Source organism: Hipposideros armiger, unplaced genomic scaffold, assembly GCF_001890085.2.
Source record: "Hipposideros armiger isolate ML-2016 unplaced genomic scaffold, ASM189008v1 scaffold_475, whole genome shotgun sequence".
Classification (NCBI taxonomy): domain Eukaryota; kingdom Metazoa; phylum Chordata; class Mammalia; order Chiroptera; family Hipposideridae; genus Hipposideros; species Hipposideros armiger.
In genome coordinates, this window is record NW_017731825.1 from 527,494 (window position 1) to 549,218 (window position 21,725).

General features: G+C 48.2%; 1 protein-coding gene across 1 annotated transcript in view; it reads left to right on the plus strand.

Moving 5' to 3' along the window:
* The window catches only part of BTBD9 (BTB domain containing 9), a 424,803-nt gene that overhangs the window by 379,450 nt on the left and 23,628 nt on the right, over positions 1-21,725 (plus strand). The window contains exon 11 of the mRNA XM_019666564.1: positions 19,416-19,494. Coding sequence (XP_019522109.1) covers positions 19,416-19,494 — 79 coding nt within the window. The remainder of the gene's footprint in view (positions 1-19,415; positions 19,495-21,725) is intronic.

Here is a 21,725-nt window from a genome sequence, read left to right on the forward strand (position 1 = left end):
AATGGATTACTTTTCCACAGATCAGATAAAATGTCATATGTAACTAGAAATTAAATTTTAGAGAGAGAGAAAGTAAATGTCATATATAACTAGTCATTAAATTTTCATGCCTGAGAAATACACAATCTATTGATCATGGGGATTTGAGAGAATAAAGAAAATTAAGTCAAGATGACCACTGTTTCCTTTATGAAATTGCCCAATCATAGCTTCAGTATGTCTGTCCTTGTGAACTTCTGTCCGTGCCATACACCCTCAGCCAAAGGGTCAGAACCCAGGCAGTTGGCGGCAGATATTCCAGACCAGGAAAGTTGGGACCTGGACATGGGTCCAACCTACTGCTACAGAAGAGAGTATTTCAGGAGGCTTCTTCAGTAGGAGGGGTAAAAGTCAGCATAATCAATCCTCAGGGAAGCCTGGCACGTAGAGTGGTCCAGGCAAGTTCCTGCCTTAGAAACAGACTGTAGCCCCAGGAGGGCCGGAAAGGTTATGGCAGGACTTTAGGGTGCCCAGGGGATTGGATAGAGCAGGGGTCAGGGCCCAACTCATCCCATAGGCTGGTTTCGTCTGATCTGTAAGCTTAGAATGGTTTTTATGTTTTAAAGAATAAAGAAGTTATTAAAAAATAAACACGTATCTGATAGGGAGCTGGATGGCCTAAAATATTTACTATCTGCCCTTCACAGTAAAAGATGGCTGACCCTGGGAGCAACACAGACTTGAGTACAGAATAATTGCTGGGACCAGGGGTATGACATGCTCGTTGAATTACCAGGAATGAGGTGAGGAGCCAGTTCTTAGGACCCGAGTTCACAAGAGCAGGATTCAGAGAAGGGTTCGGCTTGCTGCTGAGTGACATCCCATATCCCCCCTTACCAGGGGTAAGATGGAACCGGGGCTCAGGTAGAGTCCACAGGTAAGGGAGAGTCAGGCAGCTCCTGCAGCAGGCAGGAACTCTCTCAGGACACAGGTGGTGCGGCAGTAGAGGGACACCTGACGTTTATAGTGACAGTTTATAGGATGCTCTCCCAGCCTCTTCCTTGTAGGACTTGTTTAACTACCTGCAGGATAGGTGTTTTCCAGGTGTGACAGCCAAGACAGCAGAGATTATGTCATTCACCCAAGGCCCTGCCTGCAGCTAGTGAGCGGCAGGACCTGGGCCAATCCTAAGATGTGTGACTCCTGCCTCGTGGACTTCTTGCTCCACCGTGGCTCCTCCCACAGGAGTAATCTTTGGCCAGCAGACCTCTCCACCTGACCAGGATACCTATGGGGTGCTTTTGAAAGCAGGATTTGGAACAGTATCACCTCCGTGTCAGTCTCTCATCCTCACTGCCCCTAAAATCACCGTCCTGAGTCCTTCTGACTCCCTTATTCTAAAGCCTCCCTGCTCCTCCCGACCTGCTGCCTCCACCTACTGGAGCATCAGCTTGTCTTCTTTGTCATCTGCTAGAGCCAGTGGGTCTCAAAGAGTGGTCCCCAGGCCACCAACGTCACCTGGGAACGTGTTAGAAGTGCCAGTCCTTGGGCCCCAGACCTACTGAAGCAGAAACTCTGTGGGTCCCGTCCCAGCGTCCCCCCATATCTGTTTGGCACACGCTCCAGGTGATGCTGATGAGTTCAAATGTGAGACGCCCTGGAATAGCACATCTGAATCACTTACAGCCCCTCCAACCCCCTGTAGGAAGCCCTGAACGAGAGCATCACCAGTGCTCTCTTTAGAAAGCAGCGGCTGCCTTCTTTACTGACTGTGAAGGAGTTAGTGACAGCTACAGCATAGTCACTGGACACTGGTTCTCTTATGAGGACCATCGAGCATTTCACTTCCACAGCAAATTCTTCAGATGCTCTCGCCAGCTGCTAAGCACGCCCATCCTGGGCACGTAACAGAGTTTAGGAGTGCGGGACATAACCTTATCACCATACATGCAGAAAAACCACCTATCCAGGGACCCAGACTCGGGAATCCCAGCATCTCAGAGCCTCAGAGGGAACCTGTGTTTTCAGAATGCTGCATTTCTGTAGGATGCACAGTAGTGCGTCTGGCTAGACTCACTCCTACAGAAAGGATCCCCAAAGTGTCCCTCACAGCCCTTACTAGTTTGCCAGTCCCCAAACCTACCTGCTAACAGGGCCTTTTGACCCAAAGTTGGGAGGTATGATCTTTCCCACAAAGGCTATAAAATTGAAGACAAGAAAGTGAAAATCATGAAAACAAAGATGGATAGTCCAAAGGTACAGCCGCGGATGCCCCAGTCATGTGCTCTGAGTCAGTGAACCGTACAGTGTCAGTTGCATCCTCAATTTACTGTGGTTCCCTTTCATGATGTTTTGTCACAGCCACAAGAAATGGCTCCAAGAGGACTTTTGTCATCTTTAGGTATGGCATAGAGCACTGGTCCTTCACAAGGAGTGAAGGGCAGAAATTATTCTCCCCAAAGCCTTAAAATGGATACCGAGGGGCCCTTTCCCTGGGGCAGTATTTAGGCAAGGGTTGAAACAGTATTAGAGGCTGTGGTGTTAGGGGGTTTTTTGGTTGTTGTTCATCTCTCGTTTAAAGGCTCCTCAGTACAGCGTTTCAGATCTAGAGTTCTGCTGACTTGATGGGGGAAAGGCGGAGGGGCGGGGGGAGCAGCTGAATGACAAAGCAACTGAAATTTCATCGTTTATCCCTCTCAGACCTCACAGCCCTTCAGGACTGCCCAGCAGGACACACCCGTGGGATCCTGATGGGGACAGAGCCATAACAAAGCGGGGAGATGAGTAAATTGTCTAGCAACTTTCAGAAAATCTCCTTTGTGCTTTCACACACCTGGTTGAACTTTTCAAAACTATTGACGAAACAACTTGCCAGCTGTGATTACCAACAGCTCTATTTGACAGTCTGTGACAGAAAGCCAATGGCGTGTGCAACGTCACCCAGCAGTAACAAGGGCCTTCATTAGCAGCTGTAGGGGGATGCGTGCCCTCCCAGACCCAGGAGAGTGATCCCCTGTCCCCTAGCGGTGTTCACTCGAGCATCGATAAACTGTTTGCTCAGCGCGCCCAGGGGCAGACATGAAGCCTGCCTGTACCTCTCCATCACTCGGAGGGTTTTTTATGTTCCGATCTCCAGGAACACAAATAATATTCTTTCTAAGCCGCTCCAAAATACAAGTGATAGAAAATATCATGGAAAAGGTGAATTGCCAGACAGTAAGCCCTCATGACTGAGAGCTTATTCATAAAATGATGACAAATTTATTGCACACATTCACTGCTGGCTTTCTGAGATTAATAGCTGATCTATCTGATTTTAAAGCCTGACAATGGAATCAGGAAGAGTTACTGGTCAGTTTTCTCATCCATCCCTTTCACCCAGCAACCTTCCTCCCCAAGAAAAAATACCAAAAAATAAGCTGATTTAGCTTTAGCGACAGTCTTGCCGTATTTCACCGCAGGAGAGTTCCATGTGCCAAGGATAACTTTTAACCTTGTTGAATGCGGTTTGACTTCTTGACATCTGCCTTCAATTCTGCAAAACCCTCAGGGCAGGAGACTAGAACAGTGAATAACTAGGGGTATATTGAAACACACCCTGAAAGGAAGCTATATTTCTGTGCCCGTCTCGAGGCTGCTTGTTTACTATGAAGTAGTAAAGAAGTCATTGTTTGATGTCTTAGCCTTGGAGGCATGAACAAAATTCAAAGCAGGTGTTAAGAAATCCACCGTCTCAAATCTTGGGCATACACACGCGCACGCGCGCGCGCGCGCGCGCGCACACACACACACACACACACACGGCCTAGGTTCAGAAAATATTGGGAGGGAACCTGTAAGATCACTGGCCTGAGGAGAATCAGGATCCATCACAAAGAGCGAGGTGCCTCTTGTGCAGCTTCTCTGCCCCTGATTTTGTCCCCCTGGCTGAGGAAAAGGATCGCATGATAACCGTGGCCTGCCGCACCTCCCGCCTTTTCTCCTTGCCCAGCTTGATTCTCCTGCCTGTCTGGAATCTGACGTGTGTGTCACAAAGTATCTAAAATACTGCACTTAATTTATGTACTTAGCACATGCCCTGGCTGTCAACTGTCCTGTCTCATTGTTCACCGTGCTTTGTGAGTTCGCAGGAAGACGCAGGCTGCCGTTTTCCTTCCTGCACTGACACCAGCTGAGGCTGCACGGCAGCCTGGCTGACGGCCCTGAGATGGCAGAGCAGGGGCTCGGGGAGCTCCTTGCCCAGTCTAGGCCAGTGTACAGCGAGAATCGGGGGAAGGGGTGACTTGGAACCAGGCTACGGAGACCGGGGGGCCTACAAGAGAACACACACCTCTTGTAACCTTGAGGGAGGGCTAAGCCAACAAGACGGGACCCAGAAGTCACCACCACCAAGATGAGGGTGACGGTTCTTTTTTTATCACGAAAAGTGTTGGAAAGAGGCAGAAGTGATTTTTTAAAATTCAGCTTTCTTTCTGTCAGAAACTGTCCCAGAAGAAAGATTGTTACATGCCCTGCTGTGCCTTCCCTCAGCTGGCAGGTCATTCCCTGTCTTGCTTTAATTGTGTGGAATGTGGCAGTTTATGCAAATTCCGGAAAAGGCCTTGATGGGGCCTGCCACAAACGCTGCTGCCTTTTCATGACAGAGCTCACGCTTCGCGATTCCAGTGCAGGAAATGGCTCCAGGCTAGTCTTGGGTGACTCTGTGCTCAGAGCCATGGTTTTCATCGTAGAGAAACATTTCTCTGTACCCTGGAGGTTTTTAAAGTTCTCCCCAGTGCCCCCAGTTTCTTACCTGTTCAGCTGCAAACATTAGGCCCTTAATGGCTGGAGAGGGAGAGTGTATTTTTAAGTTTGTACTGACTATCCCCTCCCGGTGAGAGGCGCTGAGCGAATTTGGCATGTCATCAGATCGGGAATACCCACGGGGGCTTAGTGTAATTTTTAGGTAGAAATTGGTCGGGTTTGATTCCGAGAACGTCTGGCGGTCCTTCCAGAGGGCTGTTGGCTTGCTTAGCTGTGTGTGCTGGAGTGGGTTTGTGAGGTCAGGGCCAGGCTTTGTTCTTCTCCACTAGCTTTGGGCATGAATTTCCATAAAAGCAGCCCCCTTTTTTAGACCTGAAATTCAGGGGGCAGTTAGTCCTCATTGTGTTCTAAATGCATTTGGTATTTAAAACACTAGGAACTGAAGTCGCCAGATTCTTAACATTTAAATACTGGCTCCTGCCCATGCCTGGTCCTCATGTTTCCAGTGTGCATTTTGGAGAGAGTGTTTCTGGGGAGAAATGGCAGTGGAACTGGACAGCCACCCACAGCCAGGGAGCCAGCGCTTTCCTCGGCGGCAGCAGCCTCTTCACAGTGAGCTGCTCTCTCTACTCACATCATTAAATCAGTAATTCTGTTGTGCTCACTAGGGACAGGGAATCCTCTGGGGAACAGGGCACCGAAACTGCCCTCTCCCTCCAGCCTGCAGAGCTGCCTGCTGGCAGGAAATGTGGCCACACTGCCAGCTTTCCCATCCATTTGTGGTTCTTAGGTTTCAGGCAAATTTCAGCAAAATTCCCAAGCTCCTGAGCTGGGCACTGAGACCAAAAGTAGGAGCATCCCTAGTGACCGACATGTAGCAAATCGAGGTGTTCGGAGAGTGCTTGGCGGGGGGCTAGGAGGAGGTGAGCTAAGTCTCCCCCCCCGCCCCCCGCACCACAGGCCTGGCCCAAAGTAGCCCATTCACAGCACACAAAACCACAGCCCCAGGTAGGCCCCTCTGCCAGTGCCAGGTCCAGGTCATCCTCCCCAGCTGCCATCGGAGAGAGGGGTGTGACTAGCCCAGAACCTGGGCCACAGATGGAGAGCCTTTTGTCAAGTTCTTCCTCTCTCCCCGCCTCCTAGGGAGGGCGGCACCTGTGCTCCCGTCTAGCATCTCCAGGGACAGGACGCCACAACCATTCCTCGCCACCATGTGTGGGTTTGCATGTCCCTGGTTACTACTCAGCTGGCCAGAACTAGCAGGTCGCCTGTTTCCCTTCTGCACATCAGCCAGCCGTGGGCTCAACACAGCACCAGCCAGTGTTGGTCCAGCATCCTCTGTCTGGCCCCTGAAGTCTGTCCGAGTGTTTATGTCCAGAGACAGCTAGGAATTTTGGCCTCCCAAACAAGTGGCAGCAAGATTCCTTTGCTTGTGAACTACACACACACACCCCGTCCAACCTCTGCCTGTCACCCCTCACCAGTGCAGGGACTCCTTGGTATTTATTTTTCAGTGGGGGAAAAATCGGAGTTTTGTCTCCGATGTGGATCTAGAACCATATGAGCCGTGAGTTTTGTCTGATGAAGATGAGTAACTGGTCGTCCGCTAAGGGATAACCCATCAATATCAGACAAGGTTAAGCCAAAGTGGATATTTATACAAAATCCATATTTATCAGAGCCTTCAAGAACTCCCAAGAACAGGGACGGAACCTGGAGAGCCAGGCTGAGGCCCTCCCACCTGTGCACTGTGTCTTGTGAAGCAGTTCAAGTTCTTTCAGGCTCCAGAGCTCTAAACTTTGGGCAGGATTGCCTTTGATGGTATCTATTTCTGAGCCCATGTCTTACTCCCTTTTGTTCAGAAACCTTCTTAGAGGTGTGAGCTTGCAACAGAAAATCTTTGCACCTAAAAAGCTCACTACATTGGCCAGCTCCGCCAAAAAACCAATGAACAAAGGCTCCCGAGAAATGAATAGCTTCTGCCCTGAGTGGGGAAGGAGATGGAGCTATTAGGCTGAGGAACTCAGATGGCCTGTGACCTAACTGGGGTTTGGAGGGTCTGTAGGGACTACTGACTGCAGAGCTACTGCTTAAGACACACTCTCCCTTGGAAGAAGCCCAGGTTTCTCAGACAGTCTCTTGGAGAAGGCAGATAATAGGCAAGGGCAAAGGTCATTAATTATAAGATCCAAGTGCGACAGAAACCCCATTAAAAAGAACTCTTCAAAAGACTTACCAGACATTTAGAACTGTTTCAACAGAGTTTAAATTTGCAAGGGAACCCATTAAACTTTGTGAGAAAGAAACGCCAGACCAAGACGGTGCTTTACAGACACTAATTTGATTGACGAGGCCTCTCCTGTTTGTACGCAACACAAAAGCTCTTGCCAGATGCAGCCGTGTGTGGGCATGGGTGCGCACACACACCCAAACACACCAGCTCCCACCACCGCTTGTGTACAAACATGAATACAGAGACAGGAAGAAACATGAATTTTCTTTTTTTCTGCATGATAGTCAAAACCATTGCGTTTCTTAGCACAGCTGCTGCAAGAGAGAGAAAAGCACTTGGCCCCAGAGTCTGTTTATGTGTTTAAGCCGAGAAAGCGATTCTTGTTGCAAGGAGCTCTAAGTGAGACAGACAGAGTCAGAGAATGAGAGAGAGAGATAATTATCTAAATTATGTTCGTGCTATTATCGAAGACGAATATAGTTAAAATGTAATTAAATATGACGGGCTAGCAGGATGTAAGCCAAGCTTTGGAATGCTAATCATCAATTACTGTACCCCCTTAGGGGGCTCCAGGAGCTAGATGGCAGAGGGCAGGAGCAGGGGCTCAGGGAGGGGGCCTGAGTGGGGTGTGGAGTGTTAACACAGCCCCCTCTCTTCGCCTCTCCCCACGTCCTCAAGCACTCCATGAATGTCCCCAAGACGCACACTTTCCTGTAGCTGCCACAGGGTTAGAAGCTCTCAGCTCAGCTCATCCGAGGAGCTGGCAGGAGGGGCCTGACCTTATCTTTGAGAAGAGATTCCTCCAAAAGAGAAAATTATGCTATGAGCAGGGAAAGCAAAACCCAAGACCGACTCACGTTAGAGCAGTAACAGCAAGTGCATTTACCAGAGAGAGAGCTGAAGTGCCCCTCAGCCCAGAAGCATAAAACGCCCACCTCGGTCCAGAAATCCCAGGGGCAGGAGGCATCTAGGGGAGGGTTGATCTGGACAGTGGTTAGGACAGAAGATGACATGTGTCCGTCCCAGGCAGCTGCTCCTCACCACTCCACCCCCAGCAGAGGGAGGGCGCCATCTTGGCCCTACCTTGAAATCGCCTGAGGAGCTGAAACAGGACTCACATGCGGGGCCTGCCCCCAGAGATTCTGAGTTTTAATTGGCCTGAGGCGCGGCCTGGAGTTGGAATGTTTGCGCTCCACAGAATAACCTACTCACCGTACACAGGGGCAAGGAGGCAGTGCAGCTGAAGGCTATATCAGCCGGCACAATCCATCCCAGAACTCCACTTGTAGCTGTCTCAAGGCTAGGAAGAGAACAGTGTAAGAAGATAGCTTGTTTTGAACTGAAACATAATTTGTATATCAGTTCTGGGGCTAGATCCCCAAAGAACGTTGAGGTGGTGGGATTCCTGTGCAAGAGTTAGAAATTTAATTCATTCCGTTTTACGGCTGCCTGAGCGCTTTCTAGGGCTGTGATGGAAACCTAGGCACCTGCTTGGACCAGGTGGGTGAAGTGAGTGAGGGCAGCAGACCAAGACAGGCTCCAGGGAGTGACGGAGACCACCACGAGCTAGAGAGGGGCCCGGGTCTGTCGCGTTGGCCTCAGCTCCAACCACTATGATCTTTGCTGAAAAGAGGACCTGGGGATGACAGACCTAGTTTTCAAGAGAAACTAGACATTTGTATTTCATTTGAAGTCTCCCAATTTTAAGTGGCAGCTAATTCAAATCTTACAAAATACTCAGTAAACCAGCAAAAGGTGTCTCTGAGCCTCCCATGTGTGACCTTGGCTCTCAGTAAGCATTTGGCTGATTAGCATGTGTCTAAATGATCTCTAATCCTGGCGATTCCTAACCACCTCAGGCCTGCAGTCAGGTGAGACACACTTAGCACCGTTTTCCCTAAGCCTGGCACGTAGAGGGCTCTCAATAAATAGCTGCTGAATGGATGGACAGACAGGGTGAATGGAGCGAGCCCAGAATTCCCTGTAAGTCAGGGCGGTGAGAGAGCTGTACCGTCCAGTTCAGCATCCTGCGAGACAAAAGAACTTACTCCCCGGGGGCCACATTCGACAGTGAGCTCTGTACCAAGGCTTTGTTTAGACGGTGTCAGACATCTGGGACCAGGGAGCTCCTTGGAAGAGGTTAAATGATCTGGGCTGACTTGGCCACTCTCCTGCACAGGACGCCTTTTCTCCCTCTGCCTCTAGAGTAGCGGTTCTCAACCTTCCTAATTCTGCGACCCCTTAATACAGTTCCTCATGTTGTGGTGACCCCCAACCATAAAATTATTTTCATTGCTACTCTGCTACTGTTATGAATCGTAATGTAAATATCTTTTTTGTTTTCCAATGGTCTTAGGCGACCCCTGTGAAAGGGTCGTTCGACCCCCAAAGGGGTCGCGACCCACAGGTTGAGTGAGAACCGCTGCTCTAGAGCAAGCAAAGCGGTCCCAGGCTGGGAGTCAGCAGAGGAAAGGCCCAGCCTGAGGGCTGTGACAAAGAATTCCCACCTCGCCCAGGGCTGTGGAAGACGGCTCTCCCTCACGTGCCCAGTCCTTAGCGCGGCTTTAGATGTGGTTAAAGAGGTGACTGTGCTTGACCCATCTCAAGGTTGAAGAAGACAATCAGAACACCTTGCTCAGAGGGACGCAGGCTGCTGTGGAGTCAGCACGTGAGGCACTCAGGAAGAACGGTCACTTCAGGCCAGTCCGGAGGCTCACTCACGGCCTCTAATACTCATGTCCCAGTGCCACACGGCTCGGAGAGGGCACCGCCGTCGCTGCGTAAGTTCAGCTGACAGAGGACAGCCTTTGTTATTTCCTCCTTTTCCGAGAATCTTTTTCAAAGATTCATGTTTGCCTTGCAGCCCTGTTCCCAGAGGTTGTAAATAAATTTGTTTCCCACGTATCCTTTCTGTGCCACATCACCGCAGGCTTAGCTCCCTTTCTTGACTCTGCTTTTTAACTTTTGAATTTTTTTTTTTAATCAAAGTTCTATATGTACACAGTTTTAAAAATCAAGCAGAACCACAAGGCTTAGAACAAAAAGCAGCAGTTCCCTACCCCAAGTCCCACCCCCACACGCAACTTTTTTCCTCTTTTTGTCTTTAAAAATGTTAATATTTTGAAAAGATATTACATTCAAAGAAAATACATTTAATGTAGTTAAACATTAAAAACCATAGACAGTGAAATACCTTCCTTCCACTCATCTCTTCCTCCATAGATGATAGTTTAGAAATAAACAAATGTATGTTTTGTCCCTGTTTTTCTATACCTTGGAGATCTCTAGAGAGCCCTTCCTCTCCCGTGTGTGTGTGTGTGTGTGTGTGTGTGTGTGTGTGTGTGTGTGTCTCCTCCCCACCCCCACTGCATAGTCTTTCTTAGTAGGGATAGAGATGGGGCATAATTTACATAGCCAGTCCCTAGTGATGAGCATTTAGGTTGTTTCTGTTCTCTTGTTCTCACAGTGCTGCTGTGCTGTCCTTACCCCTGCCCTGTCCCCATGCTGTGAGCATATCATAAGCTAACGTGATGCAGGAGGAACTGTTAGCTCTCAGGGTAAGCATGTTGAAAATGTTGCTGGTTGAGCGTACGTCAGTTTACACATCCTCCGGCAGTGTGTATGTGAAAAGCCTGTGTCCCTCCACTTGTCCAACATAGCATGCGATCAAACTTTGAGATTTTGAGGCAAGCATGTTCATTTCTTTTAGACCTTTCTTTTGATCTGTACCTTCATGTTTCTAAACTATATGATTATTCTGTTTCTTAGTTCTGTTACCAAAATCATCTGTTGTCTTCCTACTTTGGAAGATAGGAATTCAGCTTCGTTGCCCTCCCCCTTTGCAAGTACAAGGTCGGACAATTGAGTTCGTGAACTCATCCTAGAAAAAAATGCTACCTCATTGCTATTGTCACCTTTGAAGTACTCCCCTTGGGAAGCTATGCACTGACGCCAGCGCCTAGTCCATCCTTTAAAACAATTTTGGAACTCTTTTTCTGGAATGGCCATCAGAGCTGTCATCACATTACCCTGGATGTCCTGAATGTCATCAAAATATCTTCCTTTCAGTATTTCCTTTATCGTTGGGTAGAGAAAGAAGTCATTGGGGGCCAGATCAGGTGAGTAGGGAGGGTGTTCCAATACAGTGATTTGTTTCCTGGCTAAAAACTCCCTCACAGGCAGTGCCGTGAGAACTGGTGCATTGTCATGATGCAAGAGCCATGAATTGTTGGCGAAAAGTTCAGGTCATCTAACTTTTTCACACAGCCTTATCAGCACTTCCAAATAGTAAACTTGGTTAACTGTTTGTCCAATTGGTACAAATTCATAATGAATAATCCCTCTGATATCAAAAAGGTTAGCAACATCATTGCAACAAGTTCGTGAGCTGAATTCTCAGACCTCATATACTTATGCTCCTCCTGTCCCCATCTCCCCACTCTAGTTAGGTCACTGTTTTCCTTTGTATCATTTACCATAGCCATAACATGACTATGTAACTATTGTTTGGAGCTAAGCCACGTACTCTGCTATGATCACCTTTCTTTGTTCATTTATTTGTTTTTCCCTGAGTTAAAAATGACTTAGTATTATATTTATAGATAGAGATAGATGTACCACACTAATTCTTCCCCCTAACTTTTGTCAAAGCGATCCGAATTACCTCAACCTGGCTTCACACCTCTGGTAAATCAGGTTGTTTTTCCCACTAGAGAAGGCCTCTCGGAGCCCCCGCTGTCCCTCTGCCCAGGCCAGTTGCTGTTGCCTGTCATCCCAGGAATTCCCCTTTCCTGTGTCCCATGCCAGAGCCTCTGTTTTCTGGATTCCATAACTCTCTTTGCCTTTGTTTCATACTTTGTTTTGATGGAGCATATTTTCCAGTAGTTTTTTGTGAATGCCCTGGAGGTGAATTTTTGAGATTTATGCCTGAATGAAAGTTCCTTTGTTCTGTCCTAATACTTGATGATAGTTTGGCTGGGAATAGTCCTCTGTCCGGGAACTAATTTTCCTCTCAGCATTTAGAACGAAGGGCTCCTTTATCTGCTAACTTCCAGTGTAGCTTTTTAAACATCTCGTGCGATTCTGGTTCCCACATCTTTATCTTGACCTGCTTTTTCCCCCTCCAGAAGCATTTAGATCTTCTAGTTTCTCAGTAATACACTTTGGTGTCGGTGTTTTCGCATTTATTGTAGTGGCCCCTTTAACTTGGCAACTTCGGTCCTTCAGATTTGGGAAAATTTCTCATGCTACTGTCACAATTTTCTAGCTCATATCTTCTCCACTCTTTTTTTTTTTCTAGAACATCTACTAATTGGATGGTGGACCTCTTGTTTTGATTCTCTCATTCTCTATTTTCTGTCTTTGTCATTTTGTGTGACATCCTGGGAAATTTCCTCAACTTAAGCTCCTAACTATTTTGTTGAATTATTTATTTCAACTCGTTTTAATTTATAAGAGCATGTCCTTGCTCTCTGAATATTCCTTTTCATATAATTTTATTCTTATTTCAAACATTCAATAATACTTTCTTTTATTTTTCTGGAGGTAACACAGGGTTTTTTTTTCTGAAGTTTTATTCTGCTTACTGAATTATATCTATATCCTCTGAGTTATTTTTCTTTTCTATTTGCTTTTGGTCTCTTGTCTTTCATGTTAGACTCTTTGATAATCCTTGCCTGGCTGTTTACCTTTAAAAAAGTTAGGTACTGAGAAAGCTGTCTGGAAGCTTTTTGTATGTGGATGGTTTTGTGGGCTTCGTTGAAGGTCATCAGACAGGGATTCGATGTTTCCCTGGGAGACCCTTGCCCATCATTCTTATCCATCACTGATTGCCTTCTGTTTCTTCTCACTGGGACACTCTTCCAGATGCATGGCCAGTTCCTCTATAGGTCTCAGCTCAGCTGTCACTGTACCAGAGAAAACATCCTTAAATATGTTATCTAAAGCAGCATGCCCCTCTCAGTCCACTTACACTACTTTCTTTTTCTCCATAGCCGTTCTTTAACTCTGATCGATTTGTCTGTCTCTTCCACTAGGATGGAAGCTTCATGAGGGCAGAGTCTAAAACAGGGCCTATTCCACAGGAAGCACTTGATAAATATTTATGGCAGGAATAATGGACAGAAAGAGGGAAGGTAGACCAGTACCTGTAGGCCTTTCCTCTTGGGCTGGTCAGTCTCCATAGAGAGCCTGCAGCCTCCTGCCCGGGGGTGAAGGCTGGATGACAGTGGCCTGAAAGCAGAGCGAGGGAAGGGGACTAGAAGTCTTCCTCTGGGACATTCACTTCCATGTGGTCCCTCACTCTCACCCCCTTCAGGTTCCCGCCCTCTGCTGTGCCTGGCACCCCCAGAGTCCAGGTCCTCTGTGTTCAAGGATTCCAGAGTAAAACCCCTGTCCCCTGCCAGGGGGAAGGGGGCTCATCCTCACTATGCAGGAAGGAGGACAGGGGAATTGGGGTTCCACCTGCTTCTTTTACCTGGTTTCCACTAGTGCTCTTGGTTCAGCCCCTGCACACCCTCATCACCAGAAGTGGCTGGTGACTCAAGGACATGAGCCTTTTTAGGGCCCTGCAGGGCAAATCCACTGGCTCCCTTGTGTGCTTTCCCTCTGAGGTGCTGACACACTAATCCTTTCTCTGTTCTGTGCTTGTGTGTGTGTTTACTATAACACATACATTTGTTACAAAACATTTAATACATTTCCTTCCTGTCCTTTTAATGGAGGAAGCAAAGATTAACCCTTGTGTTTAGTTTGCCCTGTTTTACGGCCAGTCTGGCCAGATGCTTTTGTGTTTTCATCTCCCCACTGTCCAGCAGGTCTACCACAGACAATTCCAACATTTGTATTCTCTTTATAGCACAGGCAGCAGAGCCCTGTAATTTTCCAGAGCTGAAAAGACAAGGCACCCTTGGCGTGGGATCCATAGGACCCCCAGAGAAGGCAGGACAAGGCTCAGGATGGAAAGCCGTTCGCAGTGCTGCTTTCTCCTGTGGCCCAGAGGGCTAGTGCTGTCTTGCCTTTCACCCAGACCCTGCACTTAGAGATGGCAGCCGTGCTCCTGCGCCAGCTGCCGCTATCCAGGCCTCTGCTCACTCCCACAGAGGCGCAGCTGTCCGGCGGCGGCGGCACACCTGGCACATGCGCACTCCCACCCGGGAACCACTCCACTTCTCTCCCTAATTTTCATATTTGCAGTTTATTTAATTTCACCTCTGGCAAATTCTTTCTCACATGAACACAGACCTGGTTTTTAATCCCTTTAGTCTCCCTCTTTCTTTTTATTTATTTCAAGAACTGTTTAAAATACAGAAAAGAATAAAAAGCAATATAACATTCTCTCACATACTCACCCCCAGAATTGACTGTAGTGGATATTTTTCACATACACTGAACATCGTTTTTATTTTAATCAAAGAAATAAAGCATTCCAGTTAATGTGGAAGTCTCCTTTGTTCCCCCAAAAGCAACCCCATTCCCCACCCTGTCCTAAGAGACAACCACTATCATGAATTCAGCATATCTCCTTCCAGAATATTTAAAATGTATTTACAAGCATATATGTTTTCATGAGTAACGTGTATGGTTTTGTGTGTGCATAGTCCCACACTGTGTGTGGCATCCCCTGACTTGCTTTTTAGTAAACCTTATGTGTTTTCGATCTCTCCATAGTGATGTATATGGAGAGAAAGAGCACCGTTAGAGCCTCTTCTCCAATTTTCCGTATGTGTGAATATAAAAATATGATAGTAATAGCCAACAGTTACGGTGCTTGTCCCATATGCCATGCACCCTCTGTTTCCTCATCAAATCCTCACACCCCTGCATGTAACAGCTCTGCTATATCTTCCCAGTGTCACACAGGAAACTGAGGTTAAGGGGACTGTCCTTTGCCTGAGGCAGCTTGTAATCCACGAGTGTGTGTGATCTCCAGCCCCAGAGGCTTCACACCAACGCATAAGTGAGGTGTGGGTAATACCCTGGGACCCAGGTGACTGTGAAAAGTCAGTTCCCCAGCCTCTCAGTTATTGGAAAGGTTCTCACTGTGACCTGTGGTGAACAAAGCACGAACTAACCGTCACTAAACCTGGCTTTAGTGGTTGACTCCAACCTGGTGGCTCTGCAGTGTTGACAGATAACTTATCTTCCCTTTCTGCCTCGTCCTCACATATGAAATGGGACTCCGGTTGGCTGCTCACCTACCTGCAGACCGTGTTGGGAACCGGATGAGACCGGTCATGATGGGAAAGCACTTGGGAAGCCACACAGTGGTCCACAGAGGGGAGGCTTCTAGGAGGCGGGGTTGCGGCCTGCTTTTCACCCTCCTCCTCAACAGCCCACCCACCATATTCCAGCTGCACCCCCATGGTTTTATATTCATCACAGTGTTTAATCCTCATTCCTCAAGCTGCAGCTTTAGAGAGATTGTTTTAAATCTCTTGTTTTTTCTGGCTTGTTTAATTACTACTATGGCAACATCATTTTTTTCCTTCCTTTTTTTAACTTCATATATATCATATTTCAGCCTCTTTGTGGGTTAAATTAAGTTTTATGGGTGGGCCTGGGAACCCAATCAAAATTTATAGCTGTATTTCTCTGGAAAAATCGTTTCCAAGCTTCAAACAACTAATTATAAGGGAAGTTTTGGAACACCACCAATTTGTAAGCTGGGACCACCGTACCGTTTGCATTGTTTTCTAATTAGTTCATGGAAGGATAGCTGATCTCCCCATAGAGATGGTAAACTTCTTAAGGGCAAGCACTACATCTTGCCTGAATCCCCCCTTAATACCTGGCAGGTGCCAAGCTTATGAACGTGTTCAACAAATACTGGTTTCCTTCCTCCAAAGCCCAGCTGCCTTGTCTGCCTCCAGGAAATGGGCGCTGATGGCAGCGCTGTGCGCTCCCCTGGGAACCTCTACAGTAGTCATTAAATCATACACTATCCAACGGGGTGACTCACAGAGGAGACCTAGGGAGGCAGCATGTCTCATCCAGCTTAATTTGGATGAATGGTAATTACAGTAGTAACAACAATACCAACTTTTGGGGTTTTTTAGCACCTAGTATATGCCAGTACTGTTCTAGATGTTTTACACTTATTAATGTATTTAACCATCACCAAAAAATTTTACATAGTTATTGTTATTGTCCTCATTTTACAGATGAGAAGACTGAAGCCCAGAGAGGTTAAACAGTTTGCCTAAGGTCACAGAGCTGCTAAAGATACAAAAGTGAAATTCGGGCCCAGTCAACCTGTCCACCACTGGGCCATACTGCCTCTCGTCCCCGAAAGGCCAGGGTTAAAACCTGCTTCACTCTCACCCCAGTGATCCTCTCTACTGGAAAGGTCTTGCATAATAATACAGTGCTGGTGTGTTCACTTGCTTCCTATCGCGTGATCTGTATTAAGTAAAATAGGTACTTTTTTCAGTGCTTACCAAATTCCAACATCACACAAAGACAGTGAATGTCTCTTGAAATCCTTCTATCCAAAGCTAAACTCTTGATCACCATTTTGGCCAACACCCTTGCAGACATCTCCTTTGAATACCTATGTGTGTAGATGCCTGCCTGCAGTGTAATGTAATCGGCACCTTGTTCTGAATGCATTTTTGTAACCGGGGGATGATATTATTTGTCAGCTTCGGACACACGAGGATATTACAGCTCAGGAAAGGGGACTGACTTGTCCAGTGGAGAGCTAGCAAGTGCCAGGGCGGGGATGTCAACCCCGTGTGAGTTTTTACAGTTTGTGGCGTCAGTTCTCAAAGCAAAGGCCACGTGTATTTTTTGACACCTGTCACTCCTGTGCAAACACTTCCTCCCTGTACCAGGTCCTACTCTGGACTGAGTGGGTGCCGCACCCCTGACGCTCTATAGTCTTCTGGGAGTGCTGCCTACTAAAAAAGAGATTCGGGGTACTTGGCAAGTAGGAATATTTATACAGCTCTCAATAAAAATGGCATTTGAGCTTTGTGTAGACTAAATGAGGCTGAGGCAGCCTCCTCGGAGGTTGCACAGTGATTGTAAATGTGGCCCCGACGTGACCACGACGGTTCCAGTGCCACCCACCATTTCCCCATCGAACAGCATTTAAAGTTGTTTTGAAGAAGTTGAAGGGAAATGGAATCTGATATTTTGAGAGGGAGAGATGCTCATTACCTCATCCTAACCAACTTCCCTTCCTACTGATACTTTGGTCTTGGGGTTGGTATCCAGTTTTGCTGAAAATGAAATCATCTGTTCAACTCTCAGGCTGTGTTAGCGAAAATGAACTCTAATGTGATTAGATATTAATGTAATGTAATGGAGGATTGGTATTAAATTGAGGCCTTCTGATCTTATTACTCCACAAATGCTCCCTCCTGCTCAGGCTGCAGCCCTGCCAGCCCTGCCTCCCCAAGCAGAAGCGAGGGGCAGTGGTGCCAAAGCCCCTGAGCCCGCTGCAGGAGCCTGGGGTAGGGGGAGAGGCAGATGGGGAGATGGGGAGAGCAGCAACAGGCGAGAGAAGGGAGATGGGCTTCAGGCCCGGCTCTGCCCAGGACCACCCACTTCCCTCACTGCCTTGGGCCTCGGGTCTGTCTTGTGGAGGCAGGAGGGGCTGGACACTGGAGGCAGAATTCTGGGCCTGCCTGGGCTCTCAGAGCCACGAGCTCATTGCTGAGGACCGTGAGCTTACAAGTGTCAAGTGTCACCTTTATATCCAGAAGCATTTGAAGATTTTTTTCTGATTGGCCTAGGGCTGGAAAGCTAAGAACAAAACCTTTACCTCCTTCACTCCTACCTCCTCTCTACCCCAGTCCTTTCTGTGAAACTGATTTGAACCTAATAGTCACCACTGGCTGTTGTCACTGATCCTAGTTCTGTTTCCCTTTCCTGGAGGGGGGCCTCGGAAGCAGGCGGTGGACCTGTTGTGGTATGTGCCATAGCATCCTATAGCAGCGGGCATGGGACTGATGCCCAGACAGTGTGGGCACCCCTTTTCCCAGACCTGCCAGAAGAAAGACATGAGTCTGCCATCAGTTACACAGCTTAGCTAGGAAGTGACAGCTAGGCCTGTGAGAGCCCAGGCCCAGTGTGGAAGCCCCACGGGCCGCAACCTGCCCAGCAGCCTCCCCAAGAGAGCCATGTGGGCCTGGGAGCTAAACAGCCCCCACCGAGAAAATGGGCCAGGAGTGCAAGCTCTGGGCATGGTCAGATGGCATCACCTTCATGTATGAATAATAGCGTTTTTACAAGGATAGCGATGTTTCTTGTGCCATTTCCAGAAAACTGCTTGCAGAGGCACAGACTTTGCACACAGGATGGTAACGACTTTTTAATGACCTTCAGGGGCCTGGTGTCCAGGCTGCAGTGAATCAGTCTCAGTGGGAGTCTCCTAGCGAGAGAGAAGATGGAACACCTGAAGCCAAAGGGGGAAAACAAACCGCAAATACATATATTTTCTTTGGTAGCATTACTTGGTAATTAGACAATTACAGGAAACAGCTTCCCAACAGCTGGCATTTCCACTGTGTGAGCGGAGGAGGCAAGGCAACAACTGTGAACTCACATTTATTATAGGAAATATTATTGGCGTTTACAGTCGTGGGTGCCATACAGTCGTCCAGTGCGTCCTGATGAGCTGTGTGGGTTAAGCCAAGAGCAGAGCTTCCCCTCTCAGGTTTGTTTAAGGCCTGCTCGGCTGGGCTGTAAACGCGCTGGCCCAGCCCCTGCTGATCGATGAGGAATTGCCTTTAAAATGCTGGGGCTGCTTTTGGGCCCAGAGGCTAGACAGTCCTGAGAATAAACCGTCTAGGGGATGCATTTGGAAGCTGGAACGGGAGGGGTAGAGGCCTGTGGGGAAATTGCCTCTTCTTCCCCAGGTGCCATCACTCGCATGGAGGAGCGGGGAGGTCAGACAGACAAGCCCGGTGTTCATACCGCAGTGAGGGACCCCCCCACACTTCTCTAGCCGCAGTGCTGGGACTCCACAGCCATCCCCTTGCCCTGCCCCCCCCCCAGCCCACATTCCTGCCCTGATCCTTCTCAGAACCCTCCAGTGAAGTCACTGTTCCCACTCGGACGCGTCCATTCAGCCAACAGCCCTCTGAGGCAGGCCCAGTTTCATAGAGAAAATGTGTTTTATGAACTCCCGCCAACCTTGATCACTTTTACACTTGGCCTCGCTCTTGTCACAATGTGAGCTTGAACTGCACCTTGGGCTTGTTTATGGAGAGCTTTATAAGAACCCCAGTCACCTTCACAGAAGGGTAGAAGCACCTTCTTGAATGAGATTGTAGGCTGTGAATGGGGAGATGAGGGACTTGCTGCCCCCACTCAGCCACAAATTAGGCGGAGCCCTGACCCCATCCCCCACCCCCCTACAGCGCAGGTCTCCCGTTTGCAGGCCCTTCCCCAGCACTGCCGGCAAGGCTGCCTGTGCCGTTTAACCAGGCGAATTGTTGTGTTCCTCTCATAGGTCCTGGCAATCAGTCAGTTTTGAAAGACAGCCCGCCTCCTTCATCCGAATCGTTGGAACACACAACACAGCAAATGAGGTAAGGGTCCCTTTTCTTGAAAGACGCTGTGCTGTTTGTGATGGACAGGTACACGCTGCATCCCCAGGGAAGTGGAACTGTTGGTTCCACCCGCCAATGGCCTGTTGTTCAGACAGCTTGGTGCAGAAGAAGTCCTGCTCTTGTATGGGGGTGGGGGGTGGGGGTGGGGAGGGGCATCATTTTCATTTCTGAATGTCGCTTCACCAGCAAATGAAAGCCAACTCCTATGGCTTTGTCTTCTCCTACCCTCCTCTGCGGAATTGTCAGCCATGGAGACCTTGAGCAGTCAAATGCCCTGTCCTCAGTCCATCATCCCAGCCAGCAGCCCTTTCAGAGGTCCCTGGCTCCCTGAGTGTGGTGTTCGGGACCCCCCAGCCCCAGGGGGCAGTGCGGCGCCCAGCTGCTGACTTCCTCTGTCTGTCTACTCAGTCCTGGGCCGGCTGCATATGAATGTTGATGAATGAGCCTCCCCCTTCCAGGCCTGTTCCTCCCCTGGTGCCCAGGCCTGCTCCCAGGGCCGGGCAGTCATTCCATGGACCGTGCTGCCTGTCAATGTTCCCTCACCTTCGGATTTAATGAGGGAAGAGTGGGCAGGTGGTTTTCCCCCGTATTTGGTCCCTGTGGTCAGAGTAGCAGCCAGGTGAGGTGCCTGGGCCTCAAGCATCACCATGCTGCTTTGTGTGGAATGGAAATGGCTTGGGAGAAGGGCACTGGGCTCAGGAAGACGCTAATAATAATCGCACCAGGACAGCAGCCGTAAAGCAGGGCTGAGCCAGGCCCACCTGAACTGTCGTTCCCTCAACATGGATTCCCATTGGGCTCACAGACACTCAGGATTCACTCACAACTTAAGATGAGAATAGCATCTGCTTCAATTTTAAGTTTAAAACAATCAATCCAGAATTAATCACTTACTTTTTCTGGTCTTCAGTGGGTGCTGAGCAAGTAAGTACCTATGGTGAGGGCTGGTGTCTAGCCGCTGGCCATGCTGTTGTAGTCTGCTCATCTCACACTTGCTTCTCCAGTCATAGATATTTAGTATGGACCTCTGAAGGACCGCCGATTAGACAGGAATTATGAGCAGCAGTAAGGTTGAGACTTAAGAGGTAACTGAAAGGCATAAGAATAGTAACAGCTCTGCATTTTCACTTCAGCATGATCTTTCTCTGGTCCAATGGGACCAGCTTCCCAGGGGGGCAACCAGGGCAGCTGCACGGAGCTCCAGCCCGGTTGGGCTCTGTGCTTGGGGTGCAGCTCCCGGCAGCCATCTGGAAGTTCTTAGCGATGTTACCTTTGAATTATTTTGTTTAATAAAGGAAGCCTCGGGGGACAGTGGGGCACCCACCCCGGCTTGGAGCCTCAGCTCACACGCAGGCCCACCTCTGCCCCTTCTCGGCCTCCCAGGAAAGGTCCTCAGCTACCCACTCCCTGCCTCCAGTGCCTGAACCTGACCAGCCTCCCCCTCCTCAGCGTGCCCCACAACCACTGCCACCCCCCACTATCAGTGGGGCCCCGGATGTCTGCAGGGACGGTCAGCGTCTGGCATGAACCCTGCATGTGAGTCAGCAGGCAGGACCCCTGGCACCTTGGGCGTCTGCCCTGGTCCAAGGAGGTCCCCTGTGCCCACGGGAATGCAACATTAAACAGCAAATGAAACCCCTTGGCAGGTCAAGAGACAGACTGGAAAATAAGCTTTTCCTGCTTTTCGAACCAGAGGCTCCATGTTTTCACTTTGCCCTGAGCCCTGCATGTGACATAGCTTGTCTGAGACTAATATACTGTTTGTTGTATTTGTTGTATTTGTTGAATTCTCCAGAGCACATTGAGGTATTTTTGGTACTTCAAAAAGCACTTTAAAAACTGAAAATATTATGATAATTTATATTCATTTTGCCTTTTTATTTATTTAAAAATGATACACACCCAGAATGTTTCTTCCAGAGAACAACTTGTAAACTGAAACCTGAAACTTTTTCTCTGACCTCTTCACTTCAAAACAAATCTAAAAATTATAAAAGTAAACCATAATATTTAAAGCATAAAATTAAAGATTTCTAAACATCAGATCATAAAAGCACTTTTTCTTTTTTTTTTGATGATGTAACGAAAGTAAATTTGAATCTTCATTTTTATTTATTTTTTATTTATTTTAAAGATTTTATTGGAGAATCGGGGAAGGGGAACAGACAAGTTGCTGTCCTTTTGTTCTTCAGTCTAGTTGTGGAGGACGT